General features: G+C 41.4%; 1 protein-coding gene across 2 annotated transcripts in view; it reads right to left on the reverse strand.

The window, feature by feature from the left end:
- NTM (neurotrimin) overlaps positions 1-4,396 on the reverse strand; it is a 939,421-nt gene extending 935,025 nt beyond the window's left edge. Inside the window, exon 1 of one of the 2 annotated variants that reach the window (XM_019421437.2) lies at positions 4,055-4,396. In XM_019421437.2, coding sequence (XP_019276982.1) covers positions 4,055-4,136 — 82 coding nt within the window. In that variant the 5' untranslated portion in view covers positions 4,137-4,396. The remainder of the gene's footprint in view (positions 1-4,054) is intronic. The other variant, XM_053900251.1, reaches the window with a different exon arrangement.
- Between the last annotated feature and the right edge of the window lie 16,976 nt (positions 4,397-21,372).

A 21,372-nucleotide genomic window follows, 5' to 3' on the forward strand; every position in this document is an offset into this window, starting at 1 on the left:
CGATGGTCCCACCCAAAGTGTGTTCATCATGAGTAGGCAGTGACGAGCGCTGTAAATTGTTCCAGCATGTGTTTCCTGTACATGCCAGAATCATGTGTCTCATCTTATCAGTTCTTAGGCTTTTAGGAGGGATCACTGCATCCCAATGGATAAGCTGTGGCTGAAGACAACACCAGTTTGTTTGGGCCATCTGTGACAAGTAGCTGGTCCCAGCCCAGGTCACCATGACTCTGGGCAACCAGATTGCAGGCGTGTAGAGGACAGAGCCCCGGGAACTGCTGGAAGATATTCCAGAGTGGAGCAGGAAAGCAGAGGCACAGCTCAGCATTCTAGGAGAGGCTTACTGAGAGAAAACAGAAGTCAGGGGCTAGGCATCCAGCTCATAAGAAGTCATTCTTGGCCTTATATTTGGCTTTAAAAGTGTCAAAAAAGGAGGGCCTACCACCAGGACTAGGCTTTGCACTTGGTAACTAAAGCTGCAATCCTAAGAACGGTCTTCATGCAGCAAGGCCTGCTGGTCACTGCTCGGACTCTCCAGTCACCCTTGATCAAATGCTTAGAGGTCCAGCACTGAATATGAAGGATGAAGGTGAGCTGCGTTTGTTGTGCTGTGCACGACTTGCCTCTAACTTGCCCTGAGCTGGCAGCTCCAGGGTCTACTTTGTTACTTTGTGAGATTCCTCTGTCTCTTTCCCCTGACCTTTTTTTTTTCCTTTTCAATGACCCACAGTACTTACATCAGGCCTAGGGTCCCCTCATCCCACACTGATTTTTCACTTTGCCTGTAAACATTGTTATGGTCTCATCTGCCTCCCTCACATTTCAGAAACATTACCCAACTCAGGCTGCTGCTGGCACCCAATGTTTCCTGTGAGTGGCAGGAAGCTGCCCCATCTGCCCACCTGAATGGGTTCCATGTCAATGGCGTCCGCCGAAGGAGAGCTTGAACTTAGCCCCAATCTCCTTTTCCTTCTACTCTGCCTGTTTGTGTCTCAAGTGGTCAGATTCAAGTTGATGTGGGACATGAGATGAGGGAAAATTTGAAAGGTAAAACAGGAATCCAGCTAAGCTCATTCGAAGGTGTTAAAGGGAGCATTAATCCTTCGAAGGAGAAATGGTTGGGTTTCTAGAAAGAGAAGGGCTGCCTCACTACCAGCCATTCCTTTCAGAGCCTCTCAGTGGCAGAAGGTGGGCGGTGTGCTGAAAAGGACAGCCGCCTAATCCGGCTTCCCCGCTCCTGTTCCCAGGAAAGAGGAGCTGCTGGCTAATAAACCCTGGTGAGTCTTAGGGCCAGAGCCCCAGGACACTAATCACCCCCTCCCTCCTGCCCGGCACTAATCAGTGCTGATTCCCTTGGAAACTGCCCCCCCCCCCTCCGCCCTGCTAAGCTGGATCATGGTTGCTGGTTGGGTTGGGTGTGGGGAGGAAAGGGTCAGAAAGGATTCCATAAAATACCACTAGCCCTGGATACCTTTTTTAAGAAGGTAAGAAACCCAGGAAGTAGCAGCTCTAGGAAGAGCCAGCTTAAAACAAAAACAGAGAAGAAAAAATTGCCTTGGAATGTGTACTGCATTCTAACTAGTCCCACTGGGTCAATGCAATAGGGGTGGATTATTGCAGGCAAGACCTGGGCTGCCTCGGTAATTCTGTAAGTTTGATAAGAGATAGCTGGCAGACTTGAGCTTCTGTCCCCAGAGAGAGAAAACAGACATCACCTTTGCCTGTCCAACTGGCATGTGGTATAGGGGTCTTTGGGGGTTATTCTTCCTTAAAATTGGGCAGCCTGTTTTATTATGACACACTGAAACCTATTCAGAGCTGGCTCGAGGTGGACAGCACAAATAAGGCCATTATTGTCCTTAGGAAAGTCAAATTTGGTAGCATGTAAGGAGGTCTAAGATATGCCTCCCCCCATCACACAATCCCCACACCATGAAAGAAACAAGACCACAAAATCAGATTTCACCCTGGAGAATTTTGTGCCACTACTTTCTGCTCATCTACTTAGGGATGATTCAAAGTATGAGCAAATATTATGCTTCCCTGCATTTATTTCTGATGAAAAAAAAAATCACGTATGCTAATTTATATGTAAATTCAGTATGGCCCTGGGGCTCCTGGCACGCTGCCAATGGGGCTGTTGATGGTGGAAGTTTGGCCATTGTCTCCGGTTTGATGTATAGATAGAAGAGACACAGACCTCAGGACAGATGGAAATTACTGAGGACTTGAGACCTTCCCCTTCTCTACCTGTGACCCTCCACTCTACCCTCTGCCTACTTAGTTTTCATTTCTGTTGTTAGCATGATAGAAGCTTGGCTCTGAACTCAGTTTCTCCACTGCACTAGTGTTGGGGTTTTGCTTTTACCAGGTGGGCCCCTATGAACCCAGAACAAGCAGGGGTGTGCACCCCCACCTCATGCACACACATGCATACACACATACATGTGCATACACACTGCTGCTGTTCCATATTACATAAGACGAGTCAGTCAAGGATGCCTCCAAGTTGGCTCCTTTACTCTGACACCCACCAATGCTCCTATGGGAAAGGAGAGAGATTCTGAGGCCAGTGCCCCTCTGAGGCTGAGCGCAGCAGATGACATCAAGGATATCCCTCAAAATCAACCACTATGAACTTCTTTGCCATCTGATTCACACCCCTCCAGCACCCCCTTGCCTTCCTCCTTGAGCCCCAGCCAAGGGTACACATGCATTTGATTCTTCCCAGCCTGGTCCTCTCTGCCCACCTGGTGTGGGTCTGCATGATAACCACTGCAGCTTATGTCAAAGGGCCAGAGGCAACCTCCAAAGTCTACCCTCAGAGAGGGGTCAGCAGGACAAGAAGTGGGGACAGGCAAGACTGTGAGAACTCCATATTGCGGTAGGAGAAGAGAACGAGGTGGGTGGGACTCCCCATGCTTTTTCACCCAGTGAGACTGAACTTTCCTCTGGGAATCAAGGCACAGGACTAAGCTTCTGCCTGGGATCCTCTTTGCAAGCTCTGCTGGACCACCCAGAGAAAGTTTCTCTGCCTGTCTCAATCCTGATGAGTTCAAACACCTTTAATATGAAAGAGGTAAGTCAGACCCTCCAGAGGACAGGGGAGGGCGAGAGCAAGCAGGTGAACAGATAATACCGCTGCTGGAACGTCAGAGCTAGAACAGAGCGGGGGGCCACACGGTGCAGCAAATGGACTCAAGGTTGAAGCAGATTCCAAATGCACCCCAACACAGCATGACCAACATCAAACAGTACCCTGGGCCAGGGAGCAAGCTCACCCTCAACTGCTGCCCCCGGTGCCTGGGCTTCCCACCGCAGATAAATAAAAAGAAAATTAGCATTCGACTCTTATTGCCACTCTCCCTTCAACTTGGAAAATCTTTCCTGAATTTCAGATCCTCCTGAGTGTTCCCACTGCCTTTAATCGGCTTGTTATCCTCCCCCAACCCTGCTGCCCCCACCACAAACACACTCCCAAACACATTCAAAACTAATACAGTTGTCCACCTCTGCTGCAAATTGATTCATCCCTTCAAGCTGTATCTCTGACCAGAATCTTACAGGATGCACAGTTACCTGATTATTCCTAGCCTGCGTTTTTCAGTTTGCTCCTTTTTAGAAGCTTTGCAAGTTTACTGGCCGATATTTAAAGTTTCCTCTTGTAATTTCTTCCCAGTAACATAAGCAACACATTAGCAACCCTGATGTCCTCTGAATCTGTAATTTTCCCCTGCTTACATGCGTGCTCTGTTGTGTATGTGTGCAAGAATGTACATAAAGCCCGGGAGACCAGTACATAGCCACGCACCTAAACGGAGCACCAGACACATTTTACTTATGCATATACATTCCCCCATTCCGGTAGCAGCCAGAATCAAATCAATATTCTCACAGCCTGGTAGGGAGAATGAAGTCCCAGCCATGCTGTTTAAACGCTCTCTCCTCCACCTGCAAACCGTGCAGCAAGCCGACTCGGGGAGCCTGCGAATCATATAAAGCACACTGTACGATTCCTGAGTCTACTGTAGGCAAATCAATAGCAAGCTCTTACCTTGAAAGAGAAACAGAGCAGCCAGCCCCGTGAAGATTGCCCAAGAGATAGAATTGTGCATTTTTGCCTGGATGGTTTTCATGATTTTTTTTCTTCTTCTTTTTCTTCTTTTTTGTCAGGTTCGGTTTTTTCTTTCTTTCTTTCCTGACAGATTGCGTTGCTCTCAAGCTGTTGGAAGGAGATTTAAATCCACTGTTTTGCTGAAGGACACAACAAGAAAGCCGAGGGTGTGAGAGAGTGTGACTTCTCAGTAATTATCTCTACTCATACTCTGGCACTGAGACACATCGTACAATCTGGCCCTGGACAGCCCTCCTACAAGCTGCAATCATTGGTTCTAATCCAAGGATTGACAGAGCTACAACACACGCGCACAGGCACACACACACACACTCACTCAGGAATCATTTACTGGGCAAATCAGGCTAGCTGATTAAAGAGACAGGAGCCTGGAGAGAAGGAATGATAAATGCCACTTTGCCCCTTCTATATTACTTTCATTTTTTAAACTGACAGTCTCAGAGCCCCAAGCTTCAAAAAATCCCTTTCCTTCTGGCATTCCCTGGCCTCCTGAACTCAGATTCCCTGTGCACTAGAAAAATCCCATAGCCAGCAACGGCTTACAGGAAATTTTAAAGGGACATTTTCATGCTCGGTGAAACTTGCAAAGATGAGTCAAATTTCATTTGTTGGTACCTATTTTCCTCTCCAATGAAAATATCATTCAGTGACAGATTTCTCTCTCTCTCTCTCTCTCATCTTTCACCTTTTCCCAATCAACCTCCTACTTAGTTGCTTTGAAAATAATAAATAACTTTCTATTTTCTTCTGCTGTCACTTCTGTGTCAGAATACCTGTATTACTCCTATTTTTCACTCACTTAATTTATTTCCCAAAGTCAGCCATGTGTATAGGATACCATGAAAAAGAATGAGGCTTCTGAGATTGGAGAGCTGCAGTCTGAAGAAGGGGAACCCTCCCCAAAAGAGAACAAGAAATGAGTTTATTCTATATGTTGCAGCCAACCTACATTCATTAAAAAGAATAATATAAGGTTTGTGGCTCAAACTGCAGCAAGGCGGATTTAAGTCAGACATGCTGAAGGACTTTCTGAGTGGTTATAAAATGTCCTCAGAGAGTTGAAGGCATTCATCTCCTTGGTGATGGGTAAGAATAAAAATCAGACAGAAATATTCAAATGGGCACAATGACTTCTAGAGGGACTTTTCACTCTAACGACCAGGAAGCTGATATGAATTTTTAGCTTCTTCATATGGAAAGGAAGTTATACGATGTGAATAAACTTCTGGAACACTTAGCCTCTCAAAGAACCCTTCCTAGATGATTCTGATAAATATATACCATCACGATGTCTCGACACACATTTCTGAAATATTTCTTCCAGATCTCCACAGCTAATTTACATACTTCTTTGTAACCCCTATAATAATTGTAATGCATATATTCCTGAACTGCATAGAACAAAAGTACTTCTTGCCCATTTATATTTAAGAGCATACAGGCAAATGGGAACAGTACTACCATGCTGAGTGAGTTTAAGAGGTTGTGTGTGAAGAAGAACAGAGGCCGCCCAGACGTGTGCAGGCCAGTGACTGAGTGCAAGAGCACTGAGGTTTGTAGACCTGTCTCAGCTCATACAAACCAAAGGACTGTGGATAGCTCATTTTACCTCTGTGATCCTTGGCCTCTCATTTGTAAAGTTAGAGAACTCGAATAATTTCTAGGATCTCTCAATTTTAAAGGTGTTTTATGCTAACAGAGTTTTTTTCTTTTCTTGCCACTATGTTCTAATTCACATGTCCATCAAAATGTCCTTGATATTGTGAGCTCCCAGTGGACGAGAATTTTATCTCTCTCCTAGTCTTTTTGTGTGGTGCTCAGCAGCGTGACAAGTGCAATTAAATTCTTTGGAATGGCTGTGGCAACTGTGAACAGTACAGTACAGAAGGAAGGAGGGTTTTCTTTACCTTCATCCCACTGCTCTCCAGAATGATAATAAAGACCTTGGGTCCTCCATAAGCCCTTAGTTCCTCCCTGGAGAGGCAGACACAATTACATTTGTAAATGTCTTCACCCTAAACTTCCACAAATCTGTACACTGACCAATTTTTATTAAGTGTCCATATGTGGCAACAATAATAATATTTATTGAGCATTTGCTTTGTGCCAGGGATGATGCTTAATGTTTTGCATGCATTGTTCTCATTAGATCTTCACTTATGAAGTGTTCTCACCTATTGTCATCCCCATTTTACAGATGAGAACGTTGATGGTCAAAGAAAACATGTCCACATTTACACAGTTGGTACACAATGCAACCAGGATTCGAACCCAAGTATTTACATCTCAGACTAATCTCCAAAATATTATCCTATGCTAAATACTGTGATGGACCCAAGTAGATATCATTCTTACATATGGCTTTTTTGTTATTTCAATAGCATATGAGATTACAAATCATATGAAATACATATAAAAGAAAACATCTATATTGTTTTGAAAGTTAACTGAATTGCAAATGGTTGGTACACATAATTAATTTTATCAGAATGCAAAAAAAAAATGATATATGGCTGTTTTCTATCTGATAGATAGTTCTTAAAACTTCTACGGAGATGGTAAAAGTCATGATACTTGAAAGTGAGCTAGAGACTAGATATAAGATAGAGTGAAGAATATTGCAGGCCAGGGGAACCATAAATTAAAAATTAGAGATGAAAATGCATCCCCTAAATTTGGGGGTCTAGAGACCTGAGAGATCTCCCATCTTGTGTTGCAATAAAATCTTTTAAAGATAAATTAACAAAAAAAAAGTGAAATGTAACCTAATGTCAGATCCACATTAGTTACTCTCTACACATAAATGATGTAACCATGCTTGGCACATGACAGGAACACTCAACAGACACTTGTAATCATCAGGGTGGCCTGTTGACTGAGAGAACAGACTGGTGTTGAATCTGGCTGGTTTCAAATTCTGGCTCTGACCCCTAGGGGCTACGGGCCTTTGGTTGTCATATCAACTCCAGATCTGAAATGGGGACAGTGATGTGAATTCCATTATAAGCATCACCATATATCATAACCATCAACTAATTTTCATTTGTTTTACTATTTTAACCAAACCGAGACTGATGTGGTCTCCCATGTATCATTGGGAGAAGCTACCAGTGCTTGTGGACTAAGATTCCTGGAGGGAGTAGTTTCAGAATTGTACTTTGTGCATTCACTAAGGCAAAATATATCCTCAGGGATTGCCAAACCAAAAGTCTAATTTGGGCTCTGAGTGCTGCTAAATGCTAAACTATCTAGAGAGCTATATCTCTTTCAGTGCTTGAATTTACCACATAGAGTAATTTCCCAATGGCCTTCATGTTTCACAAAAGCACACAGTTAACCTCCTCCTGAAGAAACCATCTTCTCCTCTCCTTTGTCATGGGGTTTAACACAATGTCACCTATCTGGGCCTGTTGGGTCACTTGGCAGCTCACTGATATAATTACAAATTGAAAAGCTGATCCTGGGCTATACATGGAGGGGTGTATTTCAGCCTGGCCCATCTCTTACTTAATGAATGTGTCTCATCAAAACAGTCGGAATTTTTCCTCTCCTTTTTCCATTTTAGTCTCAGAGTCTTCCAGGCCTGGAGCTGGGAATCTCTATTGTTGCAATTGTCCCCATATAGCAGGTGTCTGTACTCTTTCGAGTTGGGGTGGCTTGTGGCTGTGGTTGGAATTTCTATGACTAGATGTGAGGAAGTGACTAAGGAAGCTCTGATTGATTGGAAGGAGATACTTTGAAATTGCCATCCCTTGCTCAACAATCAGAGCTCCTTCCTCTGAGTTAGAAGGTGTAAGTGCTTCCAATCAGGTGTCGGGGGGACTCAATTTGCCTCTTGGATTAGTTAGATGCACATGCACCATTTACTTCCCAGTTCCAGGTTCAAAGGACGATGAGTGGTCTCAAGACAAAATTAAACTCAGGAAAGGCACCTCAAAGTTTAGACAGAAAGGTATTTGCTCACCATTCACACCCCTTGAAGATAAGAGAATTTTACTACAGAAATAATTCTTCTGTGTGTAGATAAGGAATAAGGAAAAGGCATAAGAAATTAGGAATAAGGATGGGGAAAATGGGTGAGGTCTCTAACTTCTGAGGAGAGGGCAGCCAAGATGGCATTTCATAAACTTTTCATCATCAGGTAGCTTAAGATTCTATAGTGTGCAGTGAGCTAGTACAAATAGGGATTGATTCTCTGTAAACTGCCCTGATGCATACCTGTCACCTCCCTGAATCAGACAGTAAGTCCAAGAAGGTCACTGTGGGGCCTGGCTGCTCCACTGTCCAAAAGCTAGCTGAGCCCTGATGGCAGCCCTCCAGTCTTGGGAGGAGGGATGGACAGTCATGCACACGTGCTGTTCCAGGCCCAGAGGACCCGCAGACAGAAAGCCCCGGTGAGGGGGAGGAGATAGGTGTGTATGGTGTGTGGGAAGGAGGGAGGAAGGGGGTGTGGGGCAGTGTTTTTTATTTCTCTCAGCTATTATGGAAAGAACTGCAGGAGCTTAAATCTAAAGAGCAGCACTGAAATAATGTTCAGGACTTAACAAAAGCCTCTGCTCTGCTCTGCTGTCTGCCCGCTGTGGTCTGCCTCAGCTGAGGCTCAGTGCCGTGGGTGATCTCACACACTCAGATGCTGGGAAGAGCCCTGCCTCAGGGGGAGGGAAGGAGCTGGCCTGCCCTCCGCACACCTGGGGTTGAGGGGGATCCAGCTCTGACTTGTGGTGTCAAGTCAGGGAGGGAGAAAGCCATGGCAGGAAGAAGGCAGCCTTCTACCTTTTCAAGGGGCTCTCCCTGAAAAGTCATGTTGAATGTGCTCCCTAATATGGTCACTTGTGATGTGAATAGAATTGGTCTAGGGTACGAAAGAATTATGTGGGGTCTATTTTGAGAATTTGACTTCTCCCAGGAGATTTCCTGATTTATTGATAAATTACCTAAGCTGATACTGAAAATGAAAGTCTAACTCTTCACAGCACAGAGATTAAGGACACAGAGATTTAAATCTGCATTCTCACAAATTTCAGTGTTTTCTAACTTGAATTATAGGCACAGTCATCCGGCCTTGATTTCTATGAATTATACCCATCATCTGAAAAAGAAGCAATATGGCATAGTCGTAGAACAAATAAGTTAACACTTAAAATCAGAAGACCTAGATTGGAGTCTAATTCCACTTATCAGCTTCAATTCCATGATCCTCAATTTTCTCATCTCATCTCCTCCCATCTTGTCCTTAGAGTGGAAATAATAGTATCTACTTCACAGAGTTGATGTGCATTAACCCAGCTAACCACGATGAAAGCCCTTCTGTAATATCTAACATACACATTGGCCTCCATGTCTTTGTCATCAGCTTGCTTGAAAAACAAATTATTGATGGATAGTGTTTCATAAGAGCCTCACAAAAAGAACCACTGTCTTCAAGATGCTTAATTACCAAAAAGTTTCCCCTGGGGTCTGTAAGAGTCTGAGGAGCTCTTGTCTTTGTCTTTGTCTTTGTTTTTGTTTTTGTTTTTGTTTTTGTTTTTGTTCCAACATAGTTTAATTTTCTTTGTATAAATTTCTTTCTTGATTGGTGCATTCTTACCTGTTTCATCTCTTTTGTACACATACACATTCTGTTAATAATTATTCTTAGGGTGCCTGGGTGGCTCAGTCAGTTGAGCGTCTGACTTCGGCTCAGGTCACGATCTCACGGTCTGTGAGTTCGAGCCCCACGTCAGGCTCTGTGCTGACAGCTCAGAGCCTGGAGCCTGCTTCCGATTCTGAGTCCTGCTCTCTCTCTGCCCCTCCCTCACTCATGCTCTCGCTCTCTCTCTCTCTCTCTCTCTCTCTCAAAAATAAATAAAACATTATTTTTTTTAAATAATTATTCTTAGATGCATTAAAACCAAGTGGAATTCTTATAGCTATTTGATTTCCAACATACCTCTCTTCTATATGTTATTCTTGTTTTTCCTAACCTCTTCCTTTACATCGCTAAGTACTCTATCATTTGCTTTACTTTTCCTGAAGTTTGTTCTCCTTTGTCATTTTCTAAATAAATTTGCATCAGCTCACTGTTTGCTTTTCTCAAGAAATCCACCATTAGTTACACCCTTCCTTTTTTTTTTAAATATTTATTAGTGAAAGACAGAGGGAGTCAGAGTGTGAGCAGGGGAGGGGCAGAGGGAGAGGGAGACACAGAATCTGAAGCAGTCTCTAGGCTCTGAGCTGTCAGCACAGAGCCCAACACGGGGCTCGAACCTACGAACCGCGAGATCATGACCTGAGCCGAAGGAAGTCAGATGCTTAACTGACTGAGCCACCCAGGTGCCCCACACCCTTCCTTTTTGATTTATTTTTTTCTAAAAGAACTTTATTTTACTCCTTCTCCATGTTTTATATATACGCTGTCATATTTTACATCTTCTTATCCGTAATTTTCTTCTAATTAAGACTTTTTATTTTCCACCTAAAGAAGTCCCCTTAATATGATTTTTTAAGACTGGTTTAGTGGTGATGAACTACTTTAACTTTTTTTTTTTTCTGGGAAACCATTTCTCCTTCATTTCTGAATGACAATCTTGCTGGCTAGAGTGTTCTCAGTTTCAGGTTTTTCCCATTCAGCTCTTTGACTATATCATGACACTCCCTTCCTGCCTACAAAGTTTCTGCTGTAAACTCAGCTCATAGCATTATGGGGTTTCCCTTGTTCATAATTTTTGTTTCTCTCTTGCTACTTTTAAAATTCTCCTGTTATCTTTAAATTTTAACATAGTGATTATTGTGTATTGTGGTGTGGATCTCTTTGGGTTCATCTTTTGGGGGGCTTTCTGTGCTTCCTGAGCCTGGATATGTTTCCTTCCCCAGGTTAAGGAAGTTTTCAACTATTATTTCTTCAAATAAATTCTCTGCCTTTTTCTCTCTCTTTTCCTTCTAAGATCCCCATAATATGAATGTTTATTCACTATATTATCCAAGAGATCACTTAACCTATTCTCATTTTTTCAATTAGCAACAATTGTACTTTGGATAAACCTCATTGGCTACAAAATGCCACTGTGCAAAGTTCTTATTCTCATTTTTTTAAAATTATTATTATTATTATTATTATTATTATTTTTTGCACAGCTCTTCGGCTTGGGTGCTTTCCATTACCCTATCATCCATTTTGCTGATATGTTCTTCTGCATTTGCTACTGTACTATTGATTCCCTCTAGTGTATTTTTCATTTCAGTTATTGTATTCTTCAACTCTGATTTGTTTTCTTTTATATTTTCTAGATCTTTGTTGAAGTTCTCAAAGTTCTTCCACTCTCTCCAGTCCTGTGAATATCTTTGTGATCATTACTTTCAACGCTTTATCTGGCATATTGTTCATCTCCATTTCATTTAGTTCTTTTTCTGAGGTTTTGTCTTGTTCTTTCATTTGGAGTGTATTCCTCCATCACCCTATTTTGCTTGACTTTCTGTGTTTGCTTCTATGAATTAGGTGGAACACATACTTCTAAACTTGAAGGAATGTTCTCCTTTCTGGTAATCCCCTGTGCAGACTATGTGTGCCTGGTGACTGGCTGGCTGACTGGAGCTATTTCTGGCATGGGTTGTGGATTCTGAGGCACTCTGTGCTGGGGCTGGACTGTGAGATGGCCGGAACTAAGTGGGTATGTGTGGGGGCACCCCTGAAGCTCTCTGTGCAGAGAACATCCTGGCAGGATAGCTAAAGCTGAAGTGAACATGGGCCAGGGCAATCTCCATTCAGAGGATCTCCTGGCATCTATCTGATGAAGGTGAAGTGAATTCAAGAGAAGAGGTGCTGGGGCTCTTTGCACACAGAGCTCCCTGGTAGGGTACCTTGAGCCAGAGACAGGGCTCAGTCCAGGAGGTCCCAGGGTGCTCAGCACAGGGGACACCATGGCAAGACAACTGTCACTAAAATGGGCATGGGTTGGAATGTCCCTGTGTGCTCAGTGCAGGGAATGCCCTGATGGTATGCCTGGAGCTGAGATGGGATACAGGATGGGTGGCGGGGTGGGGGGACTTCTTAGGGCATTCCATGCAGAGGGCTCCTTCACATGGTGGCTAGGGCTGAAGCAGGTGTGAGCTAGGAGGCCCCAGAGTTCTATGCTGGGGGTGCTCTAGAAAGCCATCCGAAGCCAAAATAACAAAGGCTTAGAGTGTTCTGGGATGCTTTGCAGCTATGTCACCTTGTCACGACCACTGGATCTGCAAGGAATGCTGATCAGGCATGTCTCAGTGTGCACCACCCTGGGACACCTTGGTGGGATGTCTGGAGTTGGTGTGGGTTAGGGGACTGGGGGTCACTAAGACAGTGACCTGGAATTTGCTCCCATCCACTTTCTCAAGGTGGAAGGGAAATGTAAACCATGGCACTCACTAGCCGTGCAACCCAGAGAGGGTTCCAGCAGCTTACTTGCCTGTAGGCTTCTACAGCTAGTTCCTTTATATCCTAGTTGCCTTTTTAAATAGCAGCTATTTTTCTATTCCTCAGATGTCCAGGGATTGTATGGGCTAGAGGCCTTGCTCGCTGAGACAGAAGGCCAACAATGGTGCCAGATGTGCTCTTGAGTGTCCTACCAAGGTGGAGGGGAAATAATCGCCAGCCCTCACCAGCCCCTCAGACTCAGAGGAAGTTCCAGTAGCCCCTGCTGTTTGGCAGGCTTCTAGGGCTAGTTCCTTTATATCCTAGTTGCTTTTTTAAACCATAGCTTTTTTTCTGTGACCCAGGAATCTGGGGCCAAGGTGGGCTCACTGAGGTGGTCATACTTCCAGGACCCCTGCTTCCTTTCATGGTATCAAGATGGAGAGGGACATAAACTGTGGACCCCAAAAGAGTTCCCACAGCTCCCCTACTGTTTGGTGGAGTTTAATGCTGAATCTTATATTCTAGTGTCTCTTTTAAGCTGTGGCTTTTTTTCCCTCTGTCCTAGGGCAGATGAATATGCTCATGTCCCTCAGTACTATCCCTCCCACTGACCTTCACAACATTTGTATTGGGGACTCCCTTCCTTACAGTGTCTCTGTCTCTGTTGCCATTTTCTATGTGGTCTCTCTACCTGTATTGTGCAGAAGCTGTCCAGTCACCTTTTGGTTCTTCTTCAGAGGAGTTTCCCTATAAATAAGTATATATTTGGTAAGGTGATGAGTTCAGGGCCTTCTCACATCACCATCTTGAGAACAAGAACTTGAGCAATGTCTTTGAATGCCTGGCATACTTTCCTTCCTTTGCCCATCATGGAATTAGTTCCATGTGGTTTCACTGTGGCTGCTATACTCTTGGTATGGAAGTGGACAAATGACCTTGGCCTGGCCAATCATTTCTTCCCTGAGAGTTTTCTAGGTGCTTTTGGAAAGAGGCTTTGCTGCTAGGGGGTATCTTTCCTTACAGGTGGAGAAAGTTTGCAAGGCAATAAAGCCAACAAAAAGGAAGTAGAACCAAGAGGAGAGGGCATCACTGAAAGTAGGATGAGTCATGCCTAAAGGCAGACACAGCCTCAGAATACCCTGTTCCCCTATTTGCTTATTATTTTGAATTGAGTTTCTGTTACTTTCAACTGAAAGAGTCCAGACTGAGAGGGTACATGCGGGAGTGTGGTTGAATACAAATTTCCTTTGCTTCCTTCTCCTTCCTACATTATTTTCCCTGATATTTTTGAAATATCTGGATATTATATGACACCTTAGGTAGAGATGTAGGTATCTGAGGCCCTATATTTTATAAAATGAATGGTCAGTGTTATTATTATTATTTTTTTTTAATTTTTTTTTTCAACGTTTTTTTTTTTATTTATTTTTGGGACAGAGAGAGACAGACAGAGCATGAACGGGGGACGGGCAGAGAGAGAGGGAGACACAGAATCTGAAACAGGCTCCAGGCTCCGAGCCATCAGCCCAGAGCCTGACGTGGGGCTTGAACTCACAGACCGTGAGATCGTGACCTGGCTGAAGTCGGACGCTTAACGGACTGCGCCACCCAGACGCCCCGACAGTGTTATTATTAAATTGGACTTAAAATAAAGTCATAGATGGAGTCAAGATGGACCAAATCCTTCTTCTTTCTAAATATTAGAGTGCAGAGAGTGAACTACCATTTAACAAACAATTCATATGCCATGGACTGTGCTACCATTTTTCATTTACCTTCTTACTTAGCCCTTACAGTGTCCTTAGAAAGCAAATACCATTACCCCCAATGTGCAATTAAAGAAGGTAACTAACTTGTCCACAGTTACCCAGGTAGTATTTGGTCAGGCCTTATGAACACCCAACCCCCTGTCTTTCCCCCCACCCCCAATCTTGCCTGTATTCTAAATAAAACTGAGACTCAAAGCAGAAAGATCACAGCAGCCTTGTGTGGTCAGTGAGAGGTATAAGAAAGATATCTGCCTTGATCAACTTTAAATAAGAGAAGGTGGGAAGTTATTCAAACTGAAGTGAATGGCTTAGCGAAGGGTTGGAGTTAAACATGGTGCTTGGTGGGAATCAAGGTTATCCAACTTGGGTGGATTTGAGACTGTGTGTTCAAAAAAACTGAGAGTACACGTAGTTTGGGCCAAAATTGGAGGGTCTTGAATGTCTAAGAGATTGGAACTGAATTTGAGAAGCATAGCTGCTGTTGATTCTAAACAAGAAAGTGAAAACAATAAAAATTGGTATTTCTGGTGGTTCATATGGCAGAATGCATAATAAGTCAAATCACTCCCACAGAGGAAACTCCCCTCCTCCAGTCCAGTCCCTGGCCCTGTGGGCTTGGACAGCTTCCCACCTTTTGCTTTTCCTAGCCTAACTGGGCAGATCATGGGACAGTGGCTCCTGGGCTTTCAGCAGGTCACACACACGAGTGACTCTGGAACATACACAGGCCCCAGGAACCTCTTCTTTGTAGTGTACTGTCCACAAGGCAGTTAAGAGAGCATAGTACAATAGTGGGAATCAAGCTTGAACTTAGAGGAAGGTGGGAGCTTTCTTGAGATACCTGGGACAGTCCTACTTCCTTATGTTGGAATTGATGACTCAGCCTATTTGACAATCAAGTGTCACTTTATTGCCTTTGACCATTTATCTCCACGTACATATCTAATTTGAAAACTTAATGGGAAGAAGTCTGGTCTGAAGAAAGATTTATGAATTCCTGCATCACCTGGCTTCATAATATCTTAATACTATCTAAAACCATGCTGAACTTCATCAGCCAGATTTGGGCAGCATTGTGAAATAAACAGTCTGGGAACATTTCTGTCGGTGTCTCTCACTCATTTTACACTGAGAAGTGGTCCAGAGAAGGGCAATAACATGCCGAAAATGATACAGGTTAGAAGCAGAACTGGGAGTAGAGTGAATTCTTCTGATTCCTTGTCCAGTGGTGATTATTTTATTCCAGGGTATATCTAGATGCCTTGGTTCAAAGTTTGATTGAATGTCTCCTTGTGAAAACTTCTCTGCCCAAGTAATATCCCCTGGGTTTCTCTTATACCCCAAAACTGTCTTCCTTCTTTGTAACTAAAAGTTTTGAATCTTACCTGGAAGTGGTATGTAAATTAAGCTGCTATTATTGAAAGTTTAGGGTGAAGAGGTTTCAGCTTCCTTATAAAGCAGGTTACAAAAGAAGGGGTGACAGTGAGATCAAAAGAGTGTGTGTGGTATATGGAATGTAGGGAAAGGAGAGGAGAGGGTGAAGATGGAAACCTGAGAGTCGGGGTTTGCCAAGGATGATGAACTCAGCTTTCTTAGTGATTCTGAATATTGCTCTGCAAGGCAAGAGACAGGAGATCTAGTGTTAAGAGGGCATGGTGTAATATTCTCATCAAGCCACTGACTTGTCCGTGTGCTGCCCCTGTAAGCTCCATTGATGACTTTTGCATAGATGAAGAGATAAAGATTCTTCCAGGAGGGTATCAACGGAGTCTATGTGGGAGGTGACTAGCCTAGGCAGCAATAGCTATTCATCAGAGACATTTGACTGATTCTAACCCACAGTAGGATATAGAAGAGACATATAAAGGCTTAAAATCAAATCATGTGTCATGCTGAAGAATAATGGTACTTTCTGTAAGGAGTATGTATATATTTTTAATTTCTGAGTGAATTAAGTGCCTATAAAAGGTGTTGAATTGGCAGCCTAGAAAGCTAGAGTCTTTGATTTATGCCCAGAAGAAAGAGAGAGACAGTTGCCTGAATCACTCCTGAGTGTTCTGAGCCACCTCCCCGTATAGTCTGCCCTTTGTCTCTCTAAGAGTTGTGATCCATTGTCCCTCCCTTGTGTGCAGGTCATTCTCACCATTCTGTGTGAGCTTTAGATTAGGATGATGTAAGGGATAAATGGCAGGGAAATAAAATCAATGAGTTTTAAAATCCTTTGCAAATTATTCTGTGACTATCCTTATGGACAGAACCATAACACTAATGCTTGTACATCTTTCTCAAAGTTGAATTTCTATTTTCAGAGTATGTTGGCATGTTTTATTTACCAATGTTTTCATACAATATTTGCAATATGTGTTACTGTCATTTTTGCTTTGGGACAGGACACTGAGACAGAGAAAACGATAGCATGTTAGGTCTGAAAGTAATCTTAGAAAAGTGATGGGAACAGAAATAGAACCCAGATATCCTGAAGAGGGAGAGTGAAAAGAGAAGCTTCCAGTCAAAAATGATGAGGCTACAGTGGAGGTGGAGTTGGAACCCAGATTCCTTAAGCTCCTGCCCTTGTTATACTGGTTCAGGCATCAGTTATCATTAATACAGAGCAAAAAAAGAAAATACACACAAACACAGAGATAATGTAATGATGACAGTATAAAACAGTAACATAAACGCCATATTATAAGAGAAGAAAGTATCAAGATAGATTAGAGGCCTAGAGGTAGAAGAGATATATGGTCTTTGTGAGGCAGAGCTGGAGAGCTGGATTCTCCCCAAGTCCCAACTCTGCTTTTTTTTTTTTTTTTTTTTTTACAGGAGATTTGAGTTGACTGAGCTGTAGACCCTCCATTAGTGAATTAGGGAGTAACAACAGCTTCATAGGATTAAATGCAGCACATATATAAAGCCACCGGCACTCAGTAGCCACAGAGTGTATATATTGATTCTCCTACTAGAAGAACATTATTTTTCAATCAGGTGGACAAAATATAAGTATTTGGGGGAAACTTTTTTAGTAAACAAAAGATGAAAATTACATTAAAATTATTAATTTTATGGGGCGCCTGGGTGGCTTGGTCGGTTAAGCATCCGACTTCGGCTCAGGTCGTGATCTCACGGTCCGTGAGTTCGAGCTCCGCGTCGGGCTCTGTGCTGACAGCTCAGAGCCTGGAGCCTGTTTCAGATTCTGCGTCTCCCTCTCTCTCTGCCCCTCCCCTGTTCATGCTCTGTCTTTGTCTCAAAAATAAATAAACGTTAAAAAAATTAAAAAATATATATTAATTTTATTTGCTCTAATTGTGATTTTTTTCTTTCTTTTTTTTTCTTTTTAAATTAAGAATAGATTCTTGACTTGATAGATGAATTAGACTTCAGTATATCTTCTTTGCATTTAGTCCAGAAAAACTTTCCAGAGGTGGAATATGCCAATAAAATATCAAAATGTATTGAAACTGGCTACTAACATACGGAAGAAGAAACGATTCCAGGCAGAATGGTGTTCTTGCACCCATCTCATTCAAAAGGGAGTTCTGTGCCCAGAAGAAGTGAAGATTCTGGGGCCCTCAGTGCACAACTTCCTGTCACTGTTAATAGAAATGAGCACAAATAGACGTGGTTCTTGCCTTCTACAGCAATCCAGAGATATTATCATGCAGTCACAAAGACCTCTATGGGCAAAAGTGGCTTTAATGAGTGTTTGTATTTGATGTTATTAGAAATGAAATGTTTGTGGAAATGTCACTGCACAAGTATGGCACCAACGTGGGGCAAGAGGTGTGATTTTTAATAAAAGCTGGAAGTACAGTTATACTCATGCACATACACACACACACACACACACACACACACACAAAAACTCACAAATGTGCTCTCCCTCTTTCTTTTCCACTCATGTTTACTTCATTTACAATTGTAGCTCAATGTAAGTCACACATGAAAGTGAAAGTACTGAATATATAAGCAAAACTTCAGTACATTTCTATTGGTTGTTGCAGCACACTTTGCTCACCTCTATTTTTCTTCCTCATCTTACAGGTGAGAGAAGTGAGCAGCAACATGATCAGGGTGATGTGGTGTAATCAAACCAGAAGGGAAACTTGTGCGATCTGACATCCAGTCCTCACGCTGTAATCATTGAGTGCAGATGATGTCCTCATGCTAGAAGAACACTGGTCATGTTGCAAAAATGCAGAATGATTTCATTTCCTTTAAATGTAATACAAAATTTTATTATGCTTCTCTATCAAATAGAAGAGACTTTAAAACATGTATTCACAAATCAAACTCTCAACATGTATTTACTGGGCCCCAGCTTTGTTTGGACACCATGATAGGCTCTGTTTCTTACCCAGATACAGTAACAGTGCATCCTTGTCATTCATGGGGACATTTTCATTCATTTGATGTATGGGCTAGACGGTTTTCAAGTACTACAAATACAACTATTTGTAAATGTGGGGTTTTTCCTGAAGTTGCTCACAGTTAAAGTGATAGACTGACCAGCAGTTATAAATATAATGAATATTTAATCAATCAAGATAGATGACACTAAGTGACAGAAAAGACCAACTCTAGAATTTGTAGTTTAAGGCAGAAAGTTGTTTGTGGGTTTTTTTTTTGTTTTGTTTTTATTTTGTTTTTTGTTTGTTTGTTTGTTTAAGCTCATGCTAAGTCTCATATAGGGGCAGAGACATGATTTAGGCCAAAAGTAGAGTTTAGGCAAAAAAATGAGAAGGACCTGAACTAAGGAATGCCATGAGACAGCAAGAAGAGGTTGAATTCTAGAAAAAAACCTCATCTAAGGTGCAATGCTATAGGACAACTTCACCAGTTACTTCACCAGTCCTGCAAATATCAGGAGAGTTTCAGCCAACATGGTGGTTATTAGAAAAGTAATCAAGAAAATAAAGAAGCATATTCTGAGTACCAAAGTGATACAGGTATAAGTAATAGTAGAAAGACACCGGTAATACTTATAGTTTAAATCTAAATAATTGTTCGTGTTACGGTTTTGTGTGGGAAAAAAACTTAACATCTAAAATTCAAATTCCATCTGCTCTTAACATAGAGAAGCCAAGGGTTTTGATGGGTGGAGAGTAGTGGAACCAGAAATGAAAAAATAAAAATAAAAAAAAAAAAAAACAAGCTAAGATTCTGTGCTCTTAAGGAAAAGTTATTAAGGAAAGGAAATATACCTAGATAAATTATACATATTTTTGGAAAAATGCATTTAATTTCATGTCCTAAAGTTATATTGGTAATCTGCAAAAACAAAACAAAACAAAACAAAAAAACTTGATAAGATAAAAAATCTGAGGGGCTTCTGGGTGGCTTAGTCAATTGAGCTTCCAACTCTTGATTTCAGCTCAAGCCATATCTTAAGGTGATAGGATCAAGCCCCATGTCAGTCTCCATGCTGAGCATGGAGCCTGCTTAAGATTTTCTCTCCCTCTGTCTCTCTGTCTATGGCCCTCTCCCCCACTCGCACTCTCTCTTTCTTCCTAAAATAAAACATTAAAAATTACAAAAGATGAAAAAATCTGAGACAGAGCTAACTAAGAAACTACAAAGAATGATAAATAGAAAACAGAGAGATAGATAACTAGAAAAAGTACTAAGATTTCACTACCAATAATTATGAGTGTATTAACTTCTTCTGTTAAAACACAGAGATTTGCATATTGGGATAAAATTGGGTTTTAAGCTATTTAGCAATGATGCATATAAAGTAAAACATTACACAAGTTTTATTAATATGCCAGGAAAATAATAACAAAATCAGATACAATGATATTAATATCAAAAGAAATAGAAATCTAGGTGGAAAGATTAACTAGAAGAAAGGGTGGTAGTCATAGAATATAGTATATAGTATACTCCATATAGTATATATGTATATATATAATATATATTTTATATATTTTTAATATTTAATATCTAACACAAATGATATTTTATATATTATATATATATATATATAAATATAATATAATCCACCAAAAAGAAATAATATTCATGAGCTTCAGTGAAATGAATAAAATGGTTACAAAATAAAAACTTTGTATATGCAAGGACAAATGAACAATCCCACAATAAAGGTAAAAATATTAATACAACTCTCAAAAAAAAAAACACACATGAGAGCACAAGTGGGCAAAAAAAAAGTACTTAGAAGATTTTAATAACAAAATCAACCACCTGAAAATAAATAAATAGTATGGATAGACAGACATAGATACATAGATAAATAGGCAAATGATATATAAAGAGAGAACTTTGAATTATGAAAATAGAGGATGTTTATCTTTTCAAACACAGTGGAATTTTTACAAATCAGCTGTATCTTCAAGTCAAAATATCTCAATACATATCTCAGATCAAAAACAATAAATTTAGGGGGTGGCTCAGTCAGTTAAGCATCTGACTCTTGGTTTCAGCTTGGGTCATGATCTCATGGTTTCATAGGTTCAAACCCCTCACCAGGCTCTGCACTGACAGTGAGGAGTCTACTTGGGATTCTCTCTCTCCCTCACTCTGCTCCTCCCCTGATCATATTGTCTCTGTATCTCTCAAAAATAAACTTAAAAAAATACAATAAACTTAGAAATTAACAAAGAAATAAGAGAAACTACTTGAAAGGAGAAAAATCCTACTTTAAACAGGAATTCAAGTGAAAATTGCAAAATATTTGTGAAAGCATTAGACATTATATATTAAATCATATGGAATGTGGCCAACAAAATCTATAGCCTTATACACCATTAGATAACGAGAAACATTAGAAATAAATCCAGGACACATACATGTCTGTTAGGAATAGCTCTAGAAATAAACAAAAAATTAAATTCAGTGTCTTAAAAAGAGAGTGCAAGTTGTTGTTGCTGCTGTTTTTCTTTACTTGAAAAGAAGTCCAGAGATGGGCATTTGCTGGTATAGTTTCAGTGGTTAAGCAGTATCAAGGCCAATGTTTCTGCAATTTTGTTAGCTTTTACCTTATCTCTCCTATTGTCTATTTCTTCTCCAGACATTTCATTCATATCCAAAACAGGGAGGAGGAGAAAAGTAGAGTGTATTAGCCTTTATCCACCCCTTTG

Source organism: Panthera pardus, unplaced genomic scaffold (assembly GCF_024362965.1).
Source record: "Panthera pardus isolate Hobbes unplaced genomic scaffold, ASM2436296v1 HiC_scaffold_12, whole genome shotgun sequence".
NCBI lineage: Eukaryota > Metazoa > Chordata > Mammalia > Carnivora > Felidae > Panthera > Panthera pardus.